General features: G+C 44.5%; 1 protein-coding gene across 1 annotated transcript in view; it reads left to right on the top strand.

Annotated features, from left to right (window-relative positions):
* The first annotated feature begins 1,185 nt into the window (after positions 1-1,185).
* The window catches only part of DCHS2 (dachsous cadherin-related 2), a 125,820-nt gene continuing 105,696 nt past the window's right edge, over positions 1,186-21,309 (top strand). Inside the window, exon 1 of the mRNA XM_075422108.1 lies at positions 1,186-2,982. Within this exon, the coding sequence (XP_075278223.1) occupies positions 1,186-2,982 (1,797 nt within the window). The remainder of the gene's footprint in view (positions 2,983-21,309) is intronic.

The raw sequence follows: 21,309 nt of genomic DNA, 5'->3' as shown, positions 1-21,309 counted from the left end.
TCAGATTGCACCTAAGAAGATCTGACAAAATCCAGCTTTTGCTCAGCCCTGCCTCTCTGTGTGAGGGGCCAAGTCAGGTAAGGTGGGTACGATGCCCTGTGTCTCCCCTCCCGTGCACGCAGACACATGCGCACCCTAAGACTTTCAGACTTCAGAAACTAACCCTCCCTCTTACCTGGGTGTGTGGAATTCTTCGGTCCCAACAGTGTTGGGAAAAAACCCCACACCCTTCTCTTCCCCTTCTCCTCCTCCGAGTGGGTACGTCCAGGGCTGTTGCAGTGGCTTGGCCCCCTCCTCGGGGACCGTGTGCTCCAGCAGCGGTCCTTGGGTAGCTCCTCCGCGGCTGGGAAAAGTGGCAAACAGCAAAACGCCTGCCCTGCCCAGCGCCCCTTCACAGGAGAGGGGCGAGCGACCGCAGCTCCTCCTGCTGCTTTATTGTCTTTGCCTTGATTTTACTGGTCTGTCCTGGGATGAATTTACTTTTTTCTGACCGACTGCCAGACTCTTGCCAGAAAGGTGAAATTCAGTTTGGTAAAGGACCAGCGGGGACAGCAAGAGACTGGTAACTGTTGGAGCACTGCACTTAGCTTTCATGGGAAGACAGACGGCTGGTGCTTAGCATTTATATGACGCTGTATATTCTCAGTGTCGCTGAAGAAACACTAATTCATCCTTGGACTGTTCCCAGTTAGCCGTGGGAGTCAGGAACGGTGACAAAGGAAGGAAACTCTGATCTCGCTGAAGCTGATGGAAGTTCCTACTTAAAGCTGATTTCTGGTACACGCCTCCCTGCTGTGCTGAGCGCTGCTTACCGACCCAACGCTAGGATAACGAGCAAGCATCCCCGTGGAAAGCGAGGACCAGGATATCCCGGCGAGAAAAACCCTGGCAGATTTCCGCCTGGTTTCCACCCTCCTCCCCGCCTGACGAGCCGCTCCTCCGCCTCCCGAGGCGCCCGGCCCGCAGCCGCCGAGCCCGCTGCCCCCAGAGACCCCTCGGACCCCGGCCCGGCGGCGCGGCGGGGGGGGTGGCGGGGCGGGGCCCGGCGGGGGGGGGGGGGAGCCGCCCTCCCCGCCCCCTCGCACAGGCTGGTCCTTCCCCGCACCGGCGGCGGCGCGGGGCTTTCCTCCCGCGGCGGCGGGGCGCAGGCACCTGCCCGGCGGGGCGCGGGCTCAGCGGCGGGGCATGGCGCGGCGGGGCACGGCGCGGCGGGGCGGCGGCGGGGCCCCGACGGGGTGGGCGCTGGCGCTGCTGGTGCCGCTGCTGTGGCTGCGGGCGGCGGGCGGCGGCGCGGCGGGGGTGTACAACCTGAGCTTGGCGGTGGACGAGGGGCTGCCGGCCGAGACGCTGGTGGGGGACATCCGCGCGGGGCTGCCGGCGGGGGCCGGGCCGCCGGGGGGGTTCCTGCTGTCGGAGGGGAGCGGCGAGTCGGCGGTGCTGGCGGACTTCCACGTCCAGCCGGAGACGGGCATCATCCGCACGGCGCGGCGGCTGGACCGGGAGCGGCGGGCGCGCTACAGCTTCGCGGCGGCCACGCTGCGGGGCGAGGTGGTGCAGGTGGAGATCGCGGTGGCCGACGTGAACGACCACCCGCCGCGCTTCCCGCGGGACAGCCTGCAGCTCGACGTCTCCGAGCTCAGCCCGCCCGGCACCACCTTCCGCCTCCCCGCCGCCCGCGACCCCGACGCCGGCCGCTTCGGGACGCAGGGCTACGCGCTGCTGGAGGCGGGCGGCGCGGCCGGGGAGCCGCCGCTCTTCCAGCTGCGCTACGGGCGGCCGGAGCCGCTGGAGCTGGTGCTGCTGCGGCGGCTGGACCGCGAGCGGGCGGACGCGCACCGGCTGCTGGTGGAGGCGTGGGACGGCGGCAGCCCCCGGCGTCGCGGCCGCCTGCGGGTGTCGGTGCGGGTGCTGGACGAGAACGACAACGCGCCCGCCTTCAGCCGCGGCGAGTACCGGGCGCGGCTGCGGGAGGACGCGCCGCCGGGCACGGCCGTCTGCCGCCTGCGGGCCACCGACCCGGACCTGGGCGCCAACGGGGAGGTGCGCTACGCCATCAACCGCCGGCAGAGCGACCCCGGCGGCTTCTTCGCGGTGGAGGAGCGCAGCGGCCTGCTCCGCCTCCGCCGCCCGCTGGACCGCGAGGCGCGGGCCCTGCACCGCCTGGTCGTGGAGGCGCGGGACGGCGGCGCCCAGCCCGAGGTCTCCACCGCCGTCGTCTCCGTCGCCGTGCTGGACGTGAACGACAACCGCCCGGCCATCCGCCTGCTCTACCTCACCGACGGCGGCGGGCCGCGGGTCTCCGAGGGGGCGCGGCCCGGCGACTACGTGGCCCGCGTCTCCGTCTCGGACGCCGACGAGGCGCCGGCGGAGGGCGGCGGCGTGGCGCTGGCCCTGCTGGGCGGCGACGGCGCCTTCGCGCTGCGGCCGGCGGGCGCCGGCGTCTTCTTCCTCTGCGTGGCGGGGCCGCTGGACCGCGAGAGCCGCGACCGCTACGAGCTGCGGCTGGTGGCCACGGACGGCGGCGCGCCGCCGCTCTCCGCCGAGGAGCCGCTGCTGCTGCGCGTCGCCGACCTCAACGACGAGGCGCCCGCCTTCGCGCAGCCCCACTACCGCGCCGCCGTCTCCGAGGCCGCCTCGCCCGGCACGGCCGTGCTCCGCCTCAGCGCCCGGGACGCCGACGAGCCGGGCTCGCCCAACGCCGAGGTGCGGTACGCGCTGGAGGGCGACGCGGCCGCGCTGGCCCTGCTGCGCATCGACGCGCGGAGCGGCGCCGTCACCACGCGCGCGCGCCTCGACCGGGAGCGGCGGGCGGCGCTGGAGCTGCGCGTGGTGGCGCGCGACGGCGGCGTCCCGCCCCGCGCCGCCGCCTGCCGCCTCAGCGTCCGCGTCGAGGACGCCAACGACAACGAGCCCCGCTTCGAGCGGCGGGTCTACCGCGGCCGCCTGCCCGAGCACGCCGCGCCCGGCCGCTGCCTCCTCCAGGTGAGCCCCGGGCGGCCTCCGGATGCGCCCGCTGCGTCCCCCTCAGCCGCCCGTGGGTGGCCCTCGGTGGGGCCCGGCTCCCGCGGCCGTGCCCCCCGCCCCGAGGCTCGGCCGCGGGGGGAGGGCCGCAGGGTGGGGTGCGGGGAGACGCGGCCTTGAAAAGCTCCGGTGGGGCCTCTGGAGTGTCCTCGGAGCTCTCTGCTGATGGGGAGAATCGTTTTGCCCTGCCTTGACAGCGAATGATTAATGCTGGTAGAAAAGCTAAGGGAGGGCAGGTTTAACCTGGACGTGAGGAAGAGATTTGTTACCGTAAGGGTGGTGAGACGCTGGAACGGGTTGCCCAGAGAGGCAGTGGAGGCCCCATCCCTGGAAACATTCAGTGTCAGGCTGGACGGGGCTCTGAGCAACCTGCTCTAGTTGAGGATGTCTCTGCTCACTGCGGGGCGGTTGGGCTAGATGACCTCTAAAGGTCCCTTCCAACCCAAAGCATTCTATGGTGATTGTAAAAAGCTGTTCTACTCATCCATGAAAAAAATCCCTCTGTTCTTTGCAAGTGAGGTCGAAGGGAGGCTTTGCAGGGCCAGGTGTTGCCAGATGGCCCTTCTGCCGTGAGCTTGGGAGCATGTTTCAGAATATAGATGTTTGGGCTGAGCAAAGTCTTCTCCACCAGTAGGAAGCTCACAGCAGCTGATCCTCGGTGAAGGCACGAGTGTTTCAGAGTTTGTGCATCAGGTTACGCGAATATGGGTGAAAACCATGCTTAAAGAGGAGACCCGGGGAGAATTGAAATGTATTTTCTCAGCGCTTTTGAAGAAAAGTCCTTCTGTCTTGTATCTCTGGGCGGCTCACTTCTGTTTAGTCCGTGGTGCTGAAACGGAGCGGGAGGCACAGCCCGGCGCCGCGGCCCCAGCTGGGGAACGGCGGGGTTTGGTGGTTTTGTTGTTTGTTTTTTTTTTGCTTTTGGTTTAATCAAATCGAAGCAACCCGAAGGGTTCCTGAAGGGCTTTAACAAAAATAACCCGTGGTTGCAGTTTTATTATTTTTTTATTGTAGGTTTTGATACAGTGCAGATTTTCGAGCTGGTCAGAGGTGTCACGTAGTGTGGCTATCACCCATGGTGTACTGAGTTTTGAAAGCATCACCGTGCTGCTGTAATCCTTTTCTTTTAGAAAGTAGAAAAAAATAGTTAGGTGCTAGTGGCTGAGTGATCGAACCTGGGAGATTAAAGCCAGAGGTGAATGAGGCATGAGGGACGTGTGTGGGAGGAATAGCAGGTCAGCGTCCTGTGGACTGCCAGGGAAGGAGGCTGGTGTTTCTACTCGGAGGTTAATCCTGGATCATCATAGTGCCGCCCATATTTCATACTGCAGTGTATACTAGGCTTAAGCTTTAAATGTACCCTCCTTCAATCCTTTTCCCTTTTTCCTTCTACTCACCTGTCATGAGTGGGAAAAGATATCATGAAGCAGGCAACTTCATTTTTGTTGCTCCAGGGGTTTCAGCTAGCGATAAGAATGATTTGGCCAAGCCGTTTTACAGGGTCTGTAGTGTGAGTCTGGTCTCTCGCTGGGCTCTTGAACTTCAGAGCTAGCATGAGAACGAGGTAACCCGGGATCGTGTTATTGCTGCTCCCAGAGAACTGGAAACAAACCAAGACACTGAAGAGAGCTGCTCATGTCACTTAGCTTCCTCTGCTCCACAACTGGGGGGGCAGAAGAGGACTATGGTTGTTAATCATGCTGAGACTGGCTTCTGTGCTCTGCTTTACATTCAGATCACAATCATAGAGGCTGGAAGTCTTCTAAACCTTCCAGCCTTTCCCCTCTGCAAGCAGAGGGGCTCTTGCAGTAGTACATCACTGCAGTCTGTTTATTAGTAACCTTTGCTTGGGGATGAACCATTGCTTTATAGATCGTGTGTGTAGAGCTTTCTGCTGCAGTGCTTTGCTGTAGCTCTGCCCAGAGCAATTAGTTCCCTTGTGTTCTTGACTGCGTGTTGTTCGTAGGAAATTTCTTTCGTTCTGGGAAATCTTTTACTTCTGTTGTCATTATTATTTAGCTTATCTTCATTTCCCCCTACCCCCCACAAATCTAGCCCATAATGTGGGCTAGATTCATGAAGTGGATCAAGTTGCATATAGGTCTATCTTTTACTGGTTTCTGCTACTCTGTAGGAATTCACTGGTTAGAAGAATTAACTGTGCGCTTAGAAGACATGGAGGTTCTAGCCGCTTCTGAGAACACTGCTTTATCCCAAGCGCATGTACAAGCTTTTCAGTGTTGACAGAAAGGCACTCCCTTCCAGTGCAGATTGCCCAGTAAGGGAGAATCTGTACCCTGCAAAATAAGTGGAATTTGTTTACATCAACTAATACAAGAAAGAAGTGTGTCAATGTAATGATTGCGTCACTGGGGGAAATAATACAGGTGGAGATCAGAAATCTGAGCAGACAAATGGGAGAAAGTCTAAATGAAAAAAAGGGAAAATCAATGGGAAAGTAATGGGTTATTGGAGAGAAAGTAGAGCAAAAGTATGCAGTGAAACACATGTAGATTTTTTAAAGACATTAACTGTGTTTACCACATCTTTGTGTGATTTTGGATACTGAACTCCTAGTTTATTGCAGGTTGTTACATACATACATCTGTTAAAATTTAAGGTTTAGTGGTGGAATGATTAAAAAGAAGTGAAACAAAAGAAAGATAAAGGAACAGAGAGGAAAAGGTCAATACAATTGGAAACTCACAGTAACAGAAGTGGAAGCACTCTTCGTGTGATGCAGATGTTTCAGTAACGCTGTGATTTTGGCAGATATATCAACATCCTTGTTTCTTCGTGTAGAAGTACGGTATGTTATTTTTGAATGGTCACTCACCTTAAAGATGGCATTTCTTTCAGAAACAGTATATGACCCTGTAACTTATTCCACTGGTCCCAGCAAAGGCCCACAGATGGCACAAGTCTTGCACAAGAGAATGAGGCTGGCTTTGTGTGGCGCAGCAAAGGACAATGGCTACAGGGTTGTGAACCAGGGACATATTCTATGGTGATCAAGGTGAATGATCTCTAAGGTGGCAGCACTTCTGAACTTGTAGACTTTGGGGCTATTTCATAAGTGAAGTGTAAGTCAGGGCAGGTGGGACAAAGGAACTTTCTGCATGAATCTGTTTCCTGAGGATCTTCAGTATGACCTAGAAAGGGGATAAGATGGAGGAAAGAGGGAGAGCACCTTGGGCTTTGTCCTGTTTTTCTTAATATACTTTTCATCCCACTCTCAAGGACCAACACAGTTACAAATGCCTGTGGACTATTAAATGATGGTGATGGTTATGTGCTCTTTCTGCACTGCTTGGTGTCAGCTTGGCAATTTTAGGTGGATTTAACATCTGATGTGATGTATATCTCTGTGATGATTGCACCTCTGTGGCCTAAGAGTGAGGAGTGTGACAAAGTGTGTCTCTTCTGACTCATTCTCTTAATCCGATGAATGAATTAAGGAATAAAGCTTTACCATACACCTGCCTTGCTAACATAGGGTTAATTCTGATTACAGATTATATTTTCAAGTTTTTTCAGATGATTGCAGTGCTTCTCAATACTCATTGTTATGGTTCTCTTTAGTACAATATGTCTCAAAATTAAAGCACGCAATTGCCAGGTTTGTCAGGATTTTCAGTCTTCTAGCTGAAGCGGCAGTATATTGTATTTCTCTCTCTCTCTGTCATGGAGCAGGCTAAAACTTGATCTAAAGGGAAATAATTCAGCACAGGTTGGCACCAGTTTTCCTTATGTTGTGCTTTTTACTTTGATGGGGTGGAAATGCCCCAGTTCTGTTTTGTCTCCTCCAGGAGGGCCTTCTACATAGAAGAGTGTTTCTCCATTATTGTGCTGTGCAGAGCCTATAGTTGAAAGAGATTTGGTGACTGTGGCAGCTTGCAGCTGAACTCGTATTTTGAATTTAACAAAGGTGTTTATTTTGATGTTACACAGCATAGTCCATTCTGTATATGTTTGGGGCTTGTAGGATAAACTTGCTTCCCCTGCCAGGGTATGCTGTAGCTTCTAAGGTACTCTGTAGCATAGATGTCATTCATTTCACACTGCGCATGCATTCCTATGAAAAGTATAATGAGTTATGTACTGGTAATTGCATCTTGAAGAGAACATAAGTTGTCATGAATCAGTGATAGTCGTGTCAGAAGTTTTCTTCTAAATTTGTTTTCTTTTATAGTTTATTAGAAAATACATATTTATTGGCTTTGGAGTCATCTCTGACAGAGCAGAGGAAGAGAAAAAAAACATATGTTATCTGTCAGATGATAAAGACTCATATGCATTCCGCTGTTATGACAACTTGTGCTTTTCTGGTCCATTAAGGAGGCTGTTTTAACTCACTGGTTAGAGCTCCTCGGTTTTTTATTTGAAAATAACAGACTTTCTGATGCTGAGATTGTGGGGGGTTTGTAAATGCAATAACAGCAAAGAAAGATTTTGTTGAAAGCTCTTAAAGTTAACCTAGGTATACCAGAAATTACGGAATAATAAACCTGTGGGTTTTTATCAAATAATAGTTAAGATACAATATATGTAAGCAGAATGCATGGGCTTTGAGGATTTTTTTGAGTGCTTAGTGTATTTGAGAGTTGTTGTTCATTCTTACTTGGAATACACATTTCTGAGAGGTACTTGCAGAATGAGAGGGTTCTGAAAAAGACATTTTGACATGCATCTTTTCCTAATTTTTCTCTGCCTTCTGCAAAAGAGAGAAGAAAACTGAGGGACAAAAAGAGATGGAGGATACATCCCTGCTGATGGATACATCCCCTGAGGGATGGAGACTTAGAGACTGTAATCTGTCATTGAGCAGCTGAGCAGGTAGCAGCATTGGCTGCAGACTCTGTTTTGCTTTGTTTTCTTTCCCTGAATGTTGAAGCAAGGAGCTAAAAGGACAGTCCTTTCTCTGACAGTCGACAACAGGAAGACCAAACCCCAGGCTGAACTACAGTTACAGCAAAGAAATTTATCATCTAAACTATAATTGTAATGCAACACTATTTATTAGTTAATTTAATTTGTATTACAGTGTGTCTCAAATCAGTTAACATCTCATCATTTATCTGTTAGGTATATGATTTTGTAGCAATTATTTTTTTTAACTTTACTCCAAATATCCCTTTGCACTCCAGAAGCCATTCAGTAGATTATAATAGCTTTGTGGCTATAAAATCACTTTTCATGGCTATGCACAACTTCTTGTAATCTATTAATATGTAGCTTTAGAAATATGGATGGTGGGGGCTCAGAGATTAATAAATGTATCTTTGAATCTGTGCAGTAGTCTGCTGATTCCTGTGCTGAGCTGATCGCATGAAGGGAGAAAAATGAAAAAAGATTTCTACATATTCTTTTGCTTAAGAATTCTGACAGCCTTCTAGCTTTTTAACAATAGGAAAATAGTTCCGTTTAATAATTGAAATGTTTATAAGAATGAGACTCTGTTCCTTGATGCAGTCCATTCAGTGCCAGCATCCAACGCTGAATGGATGCTTTATAGATGTAAGAAGTTCTGATTCTGAAAATACAAGGATGTGAGAAATGGGAGGTGGAAGCCTTTGACTTTTGCTGGTCTTAGTTTGTAATTACGCTTAAATGTGGCAAGTGTTAAATTTTCAGTGTCCAACGCCTGCAAAAAAGAGATCTCCGGAGGCAAATGATCTTCCCCCGCCTATGTACTGAATCTACAGCTCATTGCTAACTAAACTCACCACTCGGAGAACACGTGAAACATTAAAACATCAAAAACATTGGCATGGGAACATCTGGCTTTTATTTGAGAATTTTAAATTATGGGAAAGATTGAGGACAAAAACATTTTTAAAATTACTGCAGAAAATGACCTTTTTTCCTGGTTCTCAGGGAGGTCTTTTCATTGACTTCAGCAAGCTGAGTCTGGGAAGAGGGCAAGTTCGGAGGCTTGTGTGTGGCTAAGTCTGAAATTGCCTGCACGCTTCAGTCTGTAGCCATGATGAGAAAAGAGACATCAGTGATAAAGGTGTCGTCATTATAGTAATTAGATATATATGTCTAGCTTTTGGTTAGTGGAAGAGGAGGATTTATATTAAATAGTCTTAATGGTGTGCTTTATGTTGCAGAGACCTCTGTATTAAAATGTTAGCTAAAAGACTACTCAGAGCACTATTGGCAAACATAGAGTTCTTGAGTACCTTTGGCTGCTGAGTTTGTAGAATTTTATGCAGCATAACAAATAAACATTCAGTTAAGTGCCCAGCAAATGTTCATTCATAGCCACTGACCTTCTGGAGTGGCTGAAGGACTGATGGTTGTGTACTGCTTCTTTAGATGGAAGGCATGCCAATTCAGAAATGTAGCAGGTTTGCCGGTGTTCACCTTTATGCAAAGAGCTGACTTCAGCAGTTGTCTTGCAACACACTTGAGCAGATTATTAATAAGCTGTAAATGGCTGGGTATGGCCTGTCTGTTCATTTATCAAATATTAATGTCAGTTTATCATCCGTATAGATTTTCATAAATTGCTGGGTCAGCAGAAGGCGTAGGCTTTCCCAGAAGGTTTTAAAGCATTGGGAAATATATGAGTTAGAATCTCTGAAGTTCCAGCTTACTATACAAACAGATTGATGCACAGCAGAATCAGCCTTTTTATTTTACTTTGCTGCTCAGTTCATTCTTGAAAACAAACTTCTAATTGCATGCTGAAAAAACATCAATGATTTACAGAGTCTGCGTTTCTCTTTTAAAATGCATGAGTTTGATTTAGAGCCTAGTCAGAAGCCTTCTGGGCTTCAGTGTGCGTGTAGATAGCTTGGAGAAACTTGTTTGGTGGTGCATTAATGATAGTTTGTATGAGCCATCCCTACTCCACATTCAGTGTAATACGGTAAGTAATATGAACACTGCTGTAACGAGGAGTGGGACTCTGTCCAACTGATTATCCAAATCCTGCTGCAGGTGTCAACAGTACCGAGGCACAGATATCGGCTAACAAAACACTTTGGGGAAAATATCACACAGCTCTCTTGGCACAGGTGCTAACATGTAAGAGCCCATGTATGTGTTGTGTCGGACCAATATCCCACCTAGCCCCAGATCCTTTTACTTGTAGACACCAAACGTGTACGCTCTGGATGGGTGTAAGAACAGGACAAACATGCGTGAATCTTTCTCTCGTGGATACTCGGTGTTCAACCATTTTCAGCTCAAGGACATCCCAAGCAAGACAGAGTTTCAATGTATTCGTAACCCTGAATGGATTTTTTTCTGTGAAACTTACCTAGACCTCAGCTTTCCCCAAGTATCATCAGCCACAGTGTGCTGTGGCAAGCGGTGCGCTGATCAGCTGCCTGCTCTGTGAGGGATCACCCCTTTGTTTTGAACCTGGAGACAGAGAGGATGGTCAGTCCCGACTAGTCGTGATTCACACATCTATTACATCACCTCTCTATCTCATTTCCAGTACTCTTTCTTGTTAGCTGAAAAAAAAAGTAGCGTTTGGCCAGCAGCTATTCTTGAATGCTGAAATGTGCCACTGGTGAAAATATAAAACTAAGCCTGGTTTACAAAGGTGATATAGTAGAAGGAAGTTCCCATTTTATAGAATTTGATAGAAAGTAGTATCTTTGCTCTCAGTTTACAGAAAACAAAAAAACTCATCTGTGTGAAAGGGCATTTCTTTTAGGAGGAGTAATGAATTTTTAGAATACTACTTATAAATCACAGTTCATTCATTCAGTTCTAAGCTCTTTGAGACTCCTCTGTAAGAAGCTGTACAAAATCAGGAGCTTTTTAATTTCATTTGCACTTAGGTGACATCATTCCCTGGTGAATGTAGAATTGGAAGGGATTTACGTCATGCCTGGAGAACGTGTCCAGTGGTGGTTACCTTTTTGCAGTGAACTGCTCTCCTATATAAATTTGTATAGATAATTATATATCTATATTAAAAAATATGCAGCAGATTAAACAGTTGTATCCTAACACATACATGACCAATTGTAGTAACTGTCAGCATTTACAGGCACTGCTAATGCACTGTAATGCAGAAGGGATGTTTGTAAGGACCCGTGTGTTGGTTGGTTAGGGTTTTCAGGGTAGATACAGGAACTGTGTCCCAGAGTAGGTGGATTACTGATGAAATTGTGCCATGTACAAAGTCAATTCCTATTCCTCACTCAGTCCCATTTAAATCAAGCAGTGTAAAGAAAATTTTAATTAAGCTTTCTTCACATGGGTAAACTTGACGGCACAACCCAAAGCCTTGCTCTTCTTGGTGGCATCTGACAGTGAGAGTTAGCAGAACATGTTATAAGGGATGATGCTTATGTTGCAACCCTTTTTTGTGCCTGTTTCCTCACTTGCACAAGCTTCCCATTGATGCGTAGGTTACTCTAGATGGATCTAATCTAAGGACTTTGAAGTAGCGCTTTGTTTAGAAGTGGAGTTTTGTTGTGTAACTGAAAGTACAGTGTTAGAGACGCAGCTCTAGGTTCTGTCTCTTCCTCTGCTTTGCACTAAATGAAAACAAGCATAACATTTATGCCAGACTTTACTACCTCCATTTCCTGCTGGATATGACTTAAAACAAAATTCAGGATACTCTCATGCCTATTTACTTATGCTCACAGGCTGCACTGCTTTTAGCATAAAACTGTTGCAGTACCAACAGTATTTGCTAGAAGGAAATGTACTAACTTCCAGCCTTGACAGATGTCTCAATCTCCTGCACTGACCTTGTGGGACTGGTGTAAAGTGTTTTTGTCTCCCCTTCCCCCTCACTGTCCCCAGCTATTTCCCTCATGCAGAGAATTAGGTTGTCATGCTTATGTCTGCTCCACTTCCACCACCATCTGGTACTGGGAAAGGGGTAACGGGAAGGGCAGTTTTTTAACTAATGTCTGGCTGAACATATGCGAGACAAACAACTTGTGTATGCCCTGTCTTTTTTTAAGTTATAAACAAACACATATGGTTTAATGCAGTGTCCAGGGAACTGAATGTATCTTAGCAGTCAGAGAAACTGCTGGAGATGACTGTGCCTCTGGTACATTGCCTTCTACATGACCTTTTCTTTTCCGATGTGTGAAACCCCAATAAACACAATTTTACACTACACATCCATTTTTTCCTGCTATATTTTGTAGTTGCTTTAAATTCTGAACTCATGTCCATCCATACCAGAGTGGTGATTTATCAAAGCCTTTTCTGCCAGGTGTCCTTCTGCGGTGGACTGCATTTATAATAGACCTAGCATTTGTATGAAACTATGTTTTTTCATAGACCATTATGAAAGTCATAGTTACAGTGGTATCTTTACCTCTGCTTCCGTACACAAATGAGGTTACATATTAAACATTCTCCATAGATATACAGGCATCTAATTATTTTTACTTAGGGCTACATTATTCATCTTTTGATAGGCTGTTGCCTTGGAGATTTAGTGAGTTTGATTCTGTAAGAAATTCCCAACATTTTTATTAATTAGCTACCTTTATGGATACATTTCAGTTTGGTGCTTCTGTCACCATGATGCTTAATGACATTTCAGTAGGATTGGTGCTGTGCGCTTACGTGGGCATGGACTCAATAAAGCATGTCCGCAGTTCTCTTCTGAAAAGATTTTCAATTGTCTTAAGATGCTCCCAAATGGAGGAGAGTAAGCTCTGTGAGACAAGGATTATCCCTTTGTTAATGCTTACGCTGCACGTTGTGCCATAAGTGCATGCTGTATAGATAGGTTTTTTGGTGTAGTATTAGAAATATGTTAATCTCAAGAATCTATCAATGCAGAATTGAAACCTTAAAATTTGCAGTCACATTTGAGGGAAGGGGAGTGGTAACTTGAATGTACCAACTCAGCACTTGCTCAGTTTTCAACAGATAGGTTCCCGTTTTGTGTGCAGTACTGCTACTCTTGCTCATGAAGACATAGAAAAGAATTTGATTTTGCAGCATTTTGAGAAATTAAATCACTGAAAGTACTTCAGATTTCTTGGGGCACACTGAGCTTACACTTGTAGTTACTTTAGTGTAGCTTTTTAGTGCCGTTAATACCAAAGGTCAGTCGGTGTTTGAAGCCCCATCAGGATCCAGTCTCCAGCTCATGGTGCAAAAGTAAGACTGGCAAAAGTTGCTCAAATTGAAGACTGGCTGTTTAACTCAGAGCACAAGATTCAGTAATGCTGGATTTTAAAAATGACCAAACCTGGTAATTCCTGCCTGCCTTCTGCTTTGTGTAGATCTATAAGCCTGTGCAAAGTAAGTGTAAAATGCTACCATATGGTAATACTGTACAACAACATCACGCCAATTGATGGCTGCACAAGTTGTGAGGCAGTGGGGAACTGGGAGGCGCTTTTCAAAAAAACCTTTTGTTGCACAAGCGTACATGGAACTTAGGAATGCAAGCCGCAATGAAATCAGCCATGACTCGTTCTTTGGGGGGTTTTCAGGTTCTCTGGATTTTGAAAATCCCAGCTAATTTAATATGTGTCGGTGGGTTTCTGAGGGGGAGAGAGAGCGCTGTATGCATGACGCTGTAGGAGCAAGGGGATGAAATAAACTCCAATACAAATGTGACATGCTTTCCCAGAGCACAGAACTACTTCTTAATGTAACATATTTTAAAACAGTATGTGCTGCCATTATTAGTGGTAGCAGAATAATTATTCTCCCAAAGTTTGATTTGAAAACAAAGTCACAACTTAGACTTCCTTTACATTTAGGTTTGTGTGATCTTTAAAATGTCTAAGAGAGAGTGTTTAATTCTGATTGTAAAAAGAAAGGTGGCAGGCAAAACACCATGTATTTGGCCTCTCTGGTTTGTTTGTTTGTTTGCTCCCTCTTGTTATTGTTAAAGTAAAACTCCATGTCCTGGAATTTGTTTCTTCTTTTCTTTTTTTAGCTGTCTTTGAAGTTGATGTCTTTAGCAATAAATTTGGCAGTGGTGCAGTCTTGTAATGATTTTGCTCTGATACCATGTTGCTTTTGTGTTCTCTTTCCATTGAAAAACCCTAACCCCAAATCTCTTAGGTTCGCAATTTGCAGTTAAAGAAAGTAAGGTGTAAATTTTCATGGAACTGATCAATAATTACCTTTTAAAATTTTATTTTAATCTCCATTTGTGCCTGTATCTGAGGAGGGGGAAAAGGCCTGAGAGTTGAAACATGCTTTTTGAAAGGCTGACTGCTTTTAATTTTCAGAAATGTTTGTCTGAAGTTGTTTGCAGGGAGGACCCAAGCCAATATTTGGGAGTTAGACCAGAACATGTGTTACATTTCCAGAACCCTGCGGTCATGGGGTGCAGGTTATCCTGCAGTTTCTAGAACTCTGTTGTTTAAACACCATGTTGAAAAACATTTATGTTTCCTGGGAGATTTTTTATGTCTGTTTTATCTTATTGGAGGCCACTTCAAGAGTACTTTTTGAGACTTTGAGTTTATGTTATGGCATTATTCTTACTAATTGCTCATAGTGGAAATCATGTTTTAGGCCTATGAGGATGCACTAAATCATGGTTATTTTTCCTAGAAAGTGTGGGCAAAAGTTAGAAACATTGCCAGGGTTTATCAGGTGCAAATCTCGATACCCACCATCCCCAAGGGCTCCCAGTGACTACACCTCCCCTCGCCCACCCCACATTCCTGGGAAGCGGAGCAGAGCTGCTGTGCCTTCTGAAATGCCTGGGCAGGCAGGTGTTTTCAGCAAGTCTCTGGCTCTAGCTGGACCACCGGACCTCTCTGCCCCATCATCTGTACTCAGTATTTTCCAAATGGGAACTGACAAGTTATTTGCACAGGAATATTAACGCTTAAGTGGTAATATCTCACCTAAATCAGTTTGCATTTATCTTTTTTTCAGCTGGATTACTTTGACGCATAGTCATCCATGTATTTTTTCTTCTCCTCTTCAGTTTCCAATAAATAAATTCCCACCTTCCAGCAAAAAAATACTAGTTTGTTGGTATGTAATTTCATATTTTTTCATTCTATTTTTATTACTTTGTTCCTTCAGTTCTTCTTTATAAAGATCCTCTTGATCTTCTACATTGACAGGGCTTTCTAGTTTCAAGAACTGTTGAATGTTGTTGGAGTGCCTGTGTTTTGGGTTTTTTCTCATTAATGAATAGGTTATCAATACAAGCAACCCATTTGTTACTTCCCCTTGTCAAGACACCTTGTTTTCATTTCTTCTTTACTTAATTTTTTACCATATGATTCTTTGACAAATAGCTGTGTTGTCTGTACTAAATAAAATGTAAAGAAATGTAATTTCCATTGGTTGCTTTATTAAATCCAGATCAACTTACTTGTTTGTCTAGAAAAATCCATTACTGAAAGGATACTGAGGGACTTGAAAAAATGTTTTCTTTTATCTTCTTTTCTATTTTCTCTTTCTTCTTTGAAACTTGTTCTAAAATGTGTGTCTGTTTAGGTCAGGCTGATAGGATTGTAGTGCCCACATTCGGTTGTTCTTTTCTAAATGTAGTCCATCCATTTGATATTTTCAAGAGAGATGGTTTCGTTAAGATCTGGAATGGTTAGGACTGCAGGCTTGTAGTTTTATTTGTCAGGTCTTTCATAATTCTAGGTGGGGTCCTCCCACTTTGAATGCTGTTTGAATTTTAACTTTAAGATGCATAACTTCCATTCCTGTATTCTCACTCTAGTTATGATGGCCACGATCATTGCTGGTGGCAGAAATGAGGAAGGTACTCCTTCAGCTCTAGCACAATGGCCAATTCTAACAGCATGGTATCTTCTCATCTTAGCACACCCATTTCTGCTTATTATCTTCTGTTCATGAATACCTATATATTTTTATCATGATTGACTGAAATCCCAGACTTGCCTCATGTCCAGACCTCCTTTTTTATTTGTTAACTGCATTTTTTTAACATTATGTATTTATCACTTAAAAACTTTGATACAGACTAACAGTTGTTTATTCCTCCATTTAATTTAAACTTAAGCTATAATTACATGGTCTGAAGTATTCACGTCCAACGGCTTTATTATTTTCATTGATTTGTGAGTCTCTGAGAAGTTAAAGCTCCTCATAACAGAATGATTCCTGGTGCTATTCTTTCTCCAAGAGCACTATAATTCTCTCTGTACATCTTCAAATCTAACCCTGGGGCCGAGGAGGCCTATAGCAGATACTCAGCTTGATTCCACGTGATGCTGGGGTAAAAATCCACTGAACAACATATACTCTGAGCATTAGCTCAACACTTTACAGCAGTTAAAATCTCATCTTCTTGCTCTGAGGACTAACCATCTATGTTTCTGTTGGCTCACGTGAATTCATTCTGTTTTTTTTAATAACGTACAGGTTAACTGGGGTTGCTAGTAGAGTTCCTCCTCTGATGGGACATTTCACTGGCTGATATGTTAGGGATTTATTTCGTTAGGCCATACATTCTTTAAGCCCCTGGAATCTGAACCTCCGTGGGGTCTCTAAGCACCTGGAGATACCGTAAATCTTTCAAGCGACTGTTGGGATTCAGCCCAGCTCCTCTTGGCTTCTGCACCTCCCAGCTTTTCTTCATAACAAAGCTTTTCTCACATTTTGTTCTCATGTGAATCTTACGTGTCTCCAGTTAAATAAGACCACATCTTCTTTCTCCTCTCTGTAAATTACTGAGATTGCCCTTTATGTAGGCGCTTTCACGTCTTTTTCAGCTTTGATTTTATCCACTCTTAGTGAATTTTTCTTGCTTGGGTATTCTCTGCTCTCTCTACTTCCTCCTTGTGGACAAGCAGGACAAAACTCATTCCTGACTCTAATCAGCCTCACCCAGTGAAGCAGTTGTTAATGGCCAGTCATTTTGCCTGGTTGGGGTGGTATGGTTGGAAATGGTTTATGAGAGTTACTCAATGACAAAACGATATTTATAAAATAATTTCCAAATGTCAGATAAAGTTCACGAGTCATTTACAGGGAAGATTCCAGAACTGTCACAGTGAGTGTGGATATTCTCACTCTGCAGTACTAAAACTGCTTGAGTGGAATTGTTAATGAAGCCTTTAGAGAGCCTCAAGAGGCAGACAGTCATCTGTCATATTCCTCATCCTACTTTTGAAAATGCTCTAGAAAATTCAGGACTCCCGAATATTTAGAATATCTGTAATCCCTTTTAGAATTAATATTTATTGATAAGATGCATCCCTAAAAAGCAAGAAATGGGAACTGTGACTGGTGAGAATAAACATCTCAGTCCTATTCCTTTTGCATCTGTGAAATTCTTAAGTGTGAGTATGAGTATGAGGTCTTTGCTGGCTATAATTCAGCCTATTTTTGTTTATAACTTTGCTGTTGTATATACCAAATGGGAGAAAAGAAGAAGAACGAAGTAATTAAAGTACTGATTAAAGATAAATACAGTTGTAAGGTATAACAAGGAGGCAGACTAAGAGACACACATGAGACTGGAATATTAATCTGCCATTGGCAGTAGCCAGGAAAAAAAGTCATTTTGTCGTTATCATGACTTGGTCGTCAGAATAGGAAGATTACCAGAGCCAAGGGGAATGTGATGAATATTCTCTGAAGAGTCCTGCAGAGTGTTTAGGTTTGTGTGAGTTGTATTGCAAATGTGTGCGATTACTGTGCTTAAAATACTTGGAAAAAAAGAAAGAATTTCAGGTTGGGGATGAATGCTGTTGTGAGAGTTTCACATGGTTGACAGGGTTGAAGTAGACTTCTACAAACTGCCAGAAATTCAATTAAGCTTTCAGAGCAAAAGGATGTATCAGTTTTCCTTTTGTATGTAACTGAACACTGTCAAAGTGAAGGATGCTCACCCAGAGCAGTTGTGTTACGAAGTTAAGGATTTGTGCAGATGGTTTTGTAATGACATGAAGCTGCATATGATTAGCATTAAATATACTGGTCTCCAGACTGGTCTACAGGAACACGCTTCTAGCTGTGAGATAGGAACTGACCATCAGTTGCAGCAGCATCTTTTGGAGAGTGTCACGGTTACAGGCACTTCATGGGCTCAATATGTTCTGATAATTTAAAACACAGTAATGTAAGAGTGTAGGTATTTGAGGCTTCTGTTTGATACAAATTTCCATTGTATAACAAACTGTGATCTTAAATTTTGCAGTGAGTGGGTGGGGAAAAGGAGAGCAATGCATTTCAGGGAAGAGATTTCCTTTAAAGGTAGTAAATATTTTTGTTGCAAACCATAGAAGGGGACATGCTGATAAAGTGATAGGCAGGCTGGCTTATTTTTGTTTATTGCTTTAAAAAGGTCCATTTCCAGAGCTAGATGTTAAGCTGATGGCCCCATTTAATACCATATGCATCTAGAACACTTTCTTGTCTTTAGATACCTGTGTGCTTTTTACAAGCTGTACATTAAGCTGTCCATTCAAAAGGCTTATTATATTCTTCTGCAAAAATAAAGTGGTAATGTTACGTCTCCTTTAAAAGATAAAAATGGGATTCAATCATATACAGAAGCATAAGTTGAGCTCTAGTTATTTGGATATTCTTGTTAAAAATGTGAACTTCAAGAACACTTTTTTGCATATAACTACTTGAATTATTCAGCTTGCTGGAATAGTACATGTCCTCCTGATATGTGCAGTCATTGTAGACTTTCTTGCAAACTGTAATGTAGTACACAGATTTAGATATTGGGAACATTGTGTATATTTGTGACAATTTCAGGAGGATTTTATATCTTCAGAGTGCTAGTAGGCTGTAAGCATATTAATCTCTTCTCTCTGTGGCATCAATAATATGGATAATCTTTATTTGATAAATTATTAAATTACTTAAAATACAAACATTAATTTGGTAGACCCATCTTTAATTTCTTCTTCTAACCTATGTGTTTTGCGGTAATTTATCAATTTTCAGTAACTCCAGCACCATCAGTCAGAAGTTCTTTTAGGTTAATTTTTTGGATCATCAGTATGGTTTTGACGTTTAGACCAGCAGCACTGAGTATACTGATTTCTTGTCTGGTTCACATCCCCAGGGCCGTGGCTTCTGTTAGCTCTTTTATCACACTTATTCTGGTTCAGTGCTTCAAATCTATCCTGCCTTGTCTGAGCTGAAAAATTAATACAGGCTTTCAGTTAGAATGAACCTGAAATTTATTTTATTGGTTTTTTTCTATTTCAAATGAAATATGAAATTAACAAGGTGTTGCAGGCTGAATGAAACACTGATATTCTTTGGAAATAAAGCAAAATTTTTGATCCTTCAAGGAAAGCAAAGAAGTTAATAAAGTAAATGTTCTTTCTTTTCTTCTGATAGTTGTTAATTCACTCATACAGGGACTGCGGCAGAAATCAAGTTGCCATTTGCTGTTTTCTGGAAGGGAGTGTGTGATAGCTGTAAGTGAAGGCTTTTCCTGTTCATTAAAACCAGACACAATTCAGACTGTGTTTTCCACAGTCACAGCTGGAGACTTGTGCTTGGAAAACATTTCTAGTCTTATAGGTGTTCTTAATCATTGTGATATTATTCTGGTGAGACACTGTAGCATGCCAAGATGCTTCCCAGGGAACTGATGAGAAGAAAAACGGAATACAGAGTTTATCTTGCGGAAATAAGACCTAAGAACGGGAAGTTGAAAGAGAAAGAAAAGTCGTGGACAGTAAAGCAAGGTTCTCTTTCATAAAGGAGAGGTTACTGTGAGATTTCAGTACTCCCACTGTGTCGCTGCTGTTGGTTAATTTCCCAGAGAGGCCTCTTTAGTACTGAAAGTCGGACTTAATTATCTTGAAGTAATTAGTTCAATATAAAGCGGAGGACATTGCATATTAGTGGCTGACTGAGAGGGACCTGCAGTGAAGTTGTAGAAATGGCGTAAAAATGTGAAAGTCTCTAGGATTGCTTCTGCAGGAGCACTTGCTGGGAATGGTAACGAGTTACTTCAAGGCCTGATGGCTTTGTCCAGGTGTTAACAGTCTTGAAGGAGACAGTCTCAGCTGCATTCACTGTAGTGGAATGTAGTGCTTTAAACAGTTAATTACCTAACGGATTTAATTTCTGCAGGAGAGATTATTAATGCGTTCATTCCCATCCCCTAGAAATTTCACCTCTTCAGCATTTAATGTGCCTCTTGCCTTTGCTTGCCACTTAGTGGAGTATTGTGTCACTGACCTCTGTGTTATGTGCTAGTCTGTTCTTTCTTAGTTAGTGTGTGTTGTGAGCAGGAATAATGGGTTACTGGAAACTTAAACCTGTGTATTGCAATTAAAACATCAGCAAGTTTAGATAGCATCCTGAATGTCTGTTGATCACAAAGCTTTGCGTTTTGGTAGTTGTATGTGGGAAAAGCCTTTAGTAAATTCAGGTGTTTGTCAGTCTTACAGACTGTATTTTCCTTTGACAAGGATCATATTTAGTGAATTCTGCTTAACTAGAGTTCATGCCGTTGTTCCTTGCAGTTAGAAATGGATGGGTTTAAGAGGGTAGCAGCAGATGTCTTTGTAATCTTTTTGTCTTTATTTAGGCATTTGGATAGCATCTGAAAGGTATTCTTAAGATAGTGAGATGTGGTAACTGCATGCCCAATTTAACATCCCCAAATTAGGCTGGAGAGATCATTAGAACAACAAGTTACAATGAGCCTGTTACCACATGGAAGTAGTCAAGTATTCTGCTGTTCATGAGCTTTATTATTTGATTGGAATGCCCCATTTACATATAAATGTCAGGTTGTGGTGAGCCTGTACAGCAGAAGTTAGGAGTTTTTAACATCTTAGTAGAGGTGATACCTAGAAAGCTTCTAGAAGTCCAGCAGATATTTGAAACAGGTCTTTTCGTGAATTTTAGACTTCAGTATTTCCCATAGGAATTGTGCAAAAATACACTGATTTTTCTCTATGACATGGATGGTTGAAATAACGGGAATTAAAATTAATATCTAGGTACCTTTCCCACTCCTACCTACACCAGGGTCCAGCTGTGACCCATCTCTATCACAGCTTAGTGTAAAGCTTTTGGCCTTTAAACCCAGCAATACAGAACATGGAGCATGCCCAGGTTACTGAGGCTTTTCTGTGGTCATGCTTTCAGGTGAGCCAGTATTCCTGAGCAGTGAGCGGGATGATTGATAGTGCTTAAATCGGAATGGGAGAGGGGGTTCTTTGCTCCCAGTCTTCTATACAAACTACAAAAACTAGTTTTGTTTCTAAGTATTTTTAATATTTTATCAACATGTGTAGTATTTCTACCATTTGTTCATGTGACTAGTTTATTTTTCTTGCTTGATTTGCAACTGAACCTGTTGCAGTTTATTACTTCTGTCTCGTGCATTCTGTCTGG

The sequence above is a fragment of the Opisthocomus hoazin genome, chromosome 5 (genome assembly GCF_030867145.1).
Source record: "Opisthocomus hoazin isolate bOpiHoa1 chromosome 5, bOpiHoa1.hap1, whole genome shotgun sequence".
Taxonomy (NCBI): domain Eukaryota; kingdom Metazoa; phylum Chordata; class Aves; order Opisthocomiformes; family Opisthocomidae; genus Opisthocomus; species Opisthocomus hoazin.
This window is presented reverse-complemented; position numbering and strand designations above follow the sequence as displayed.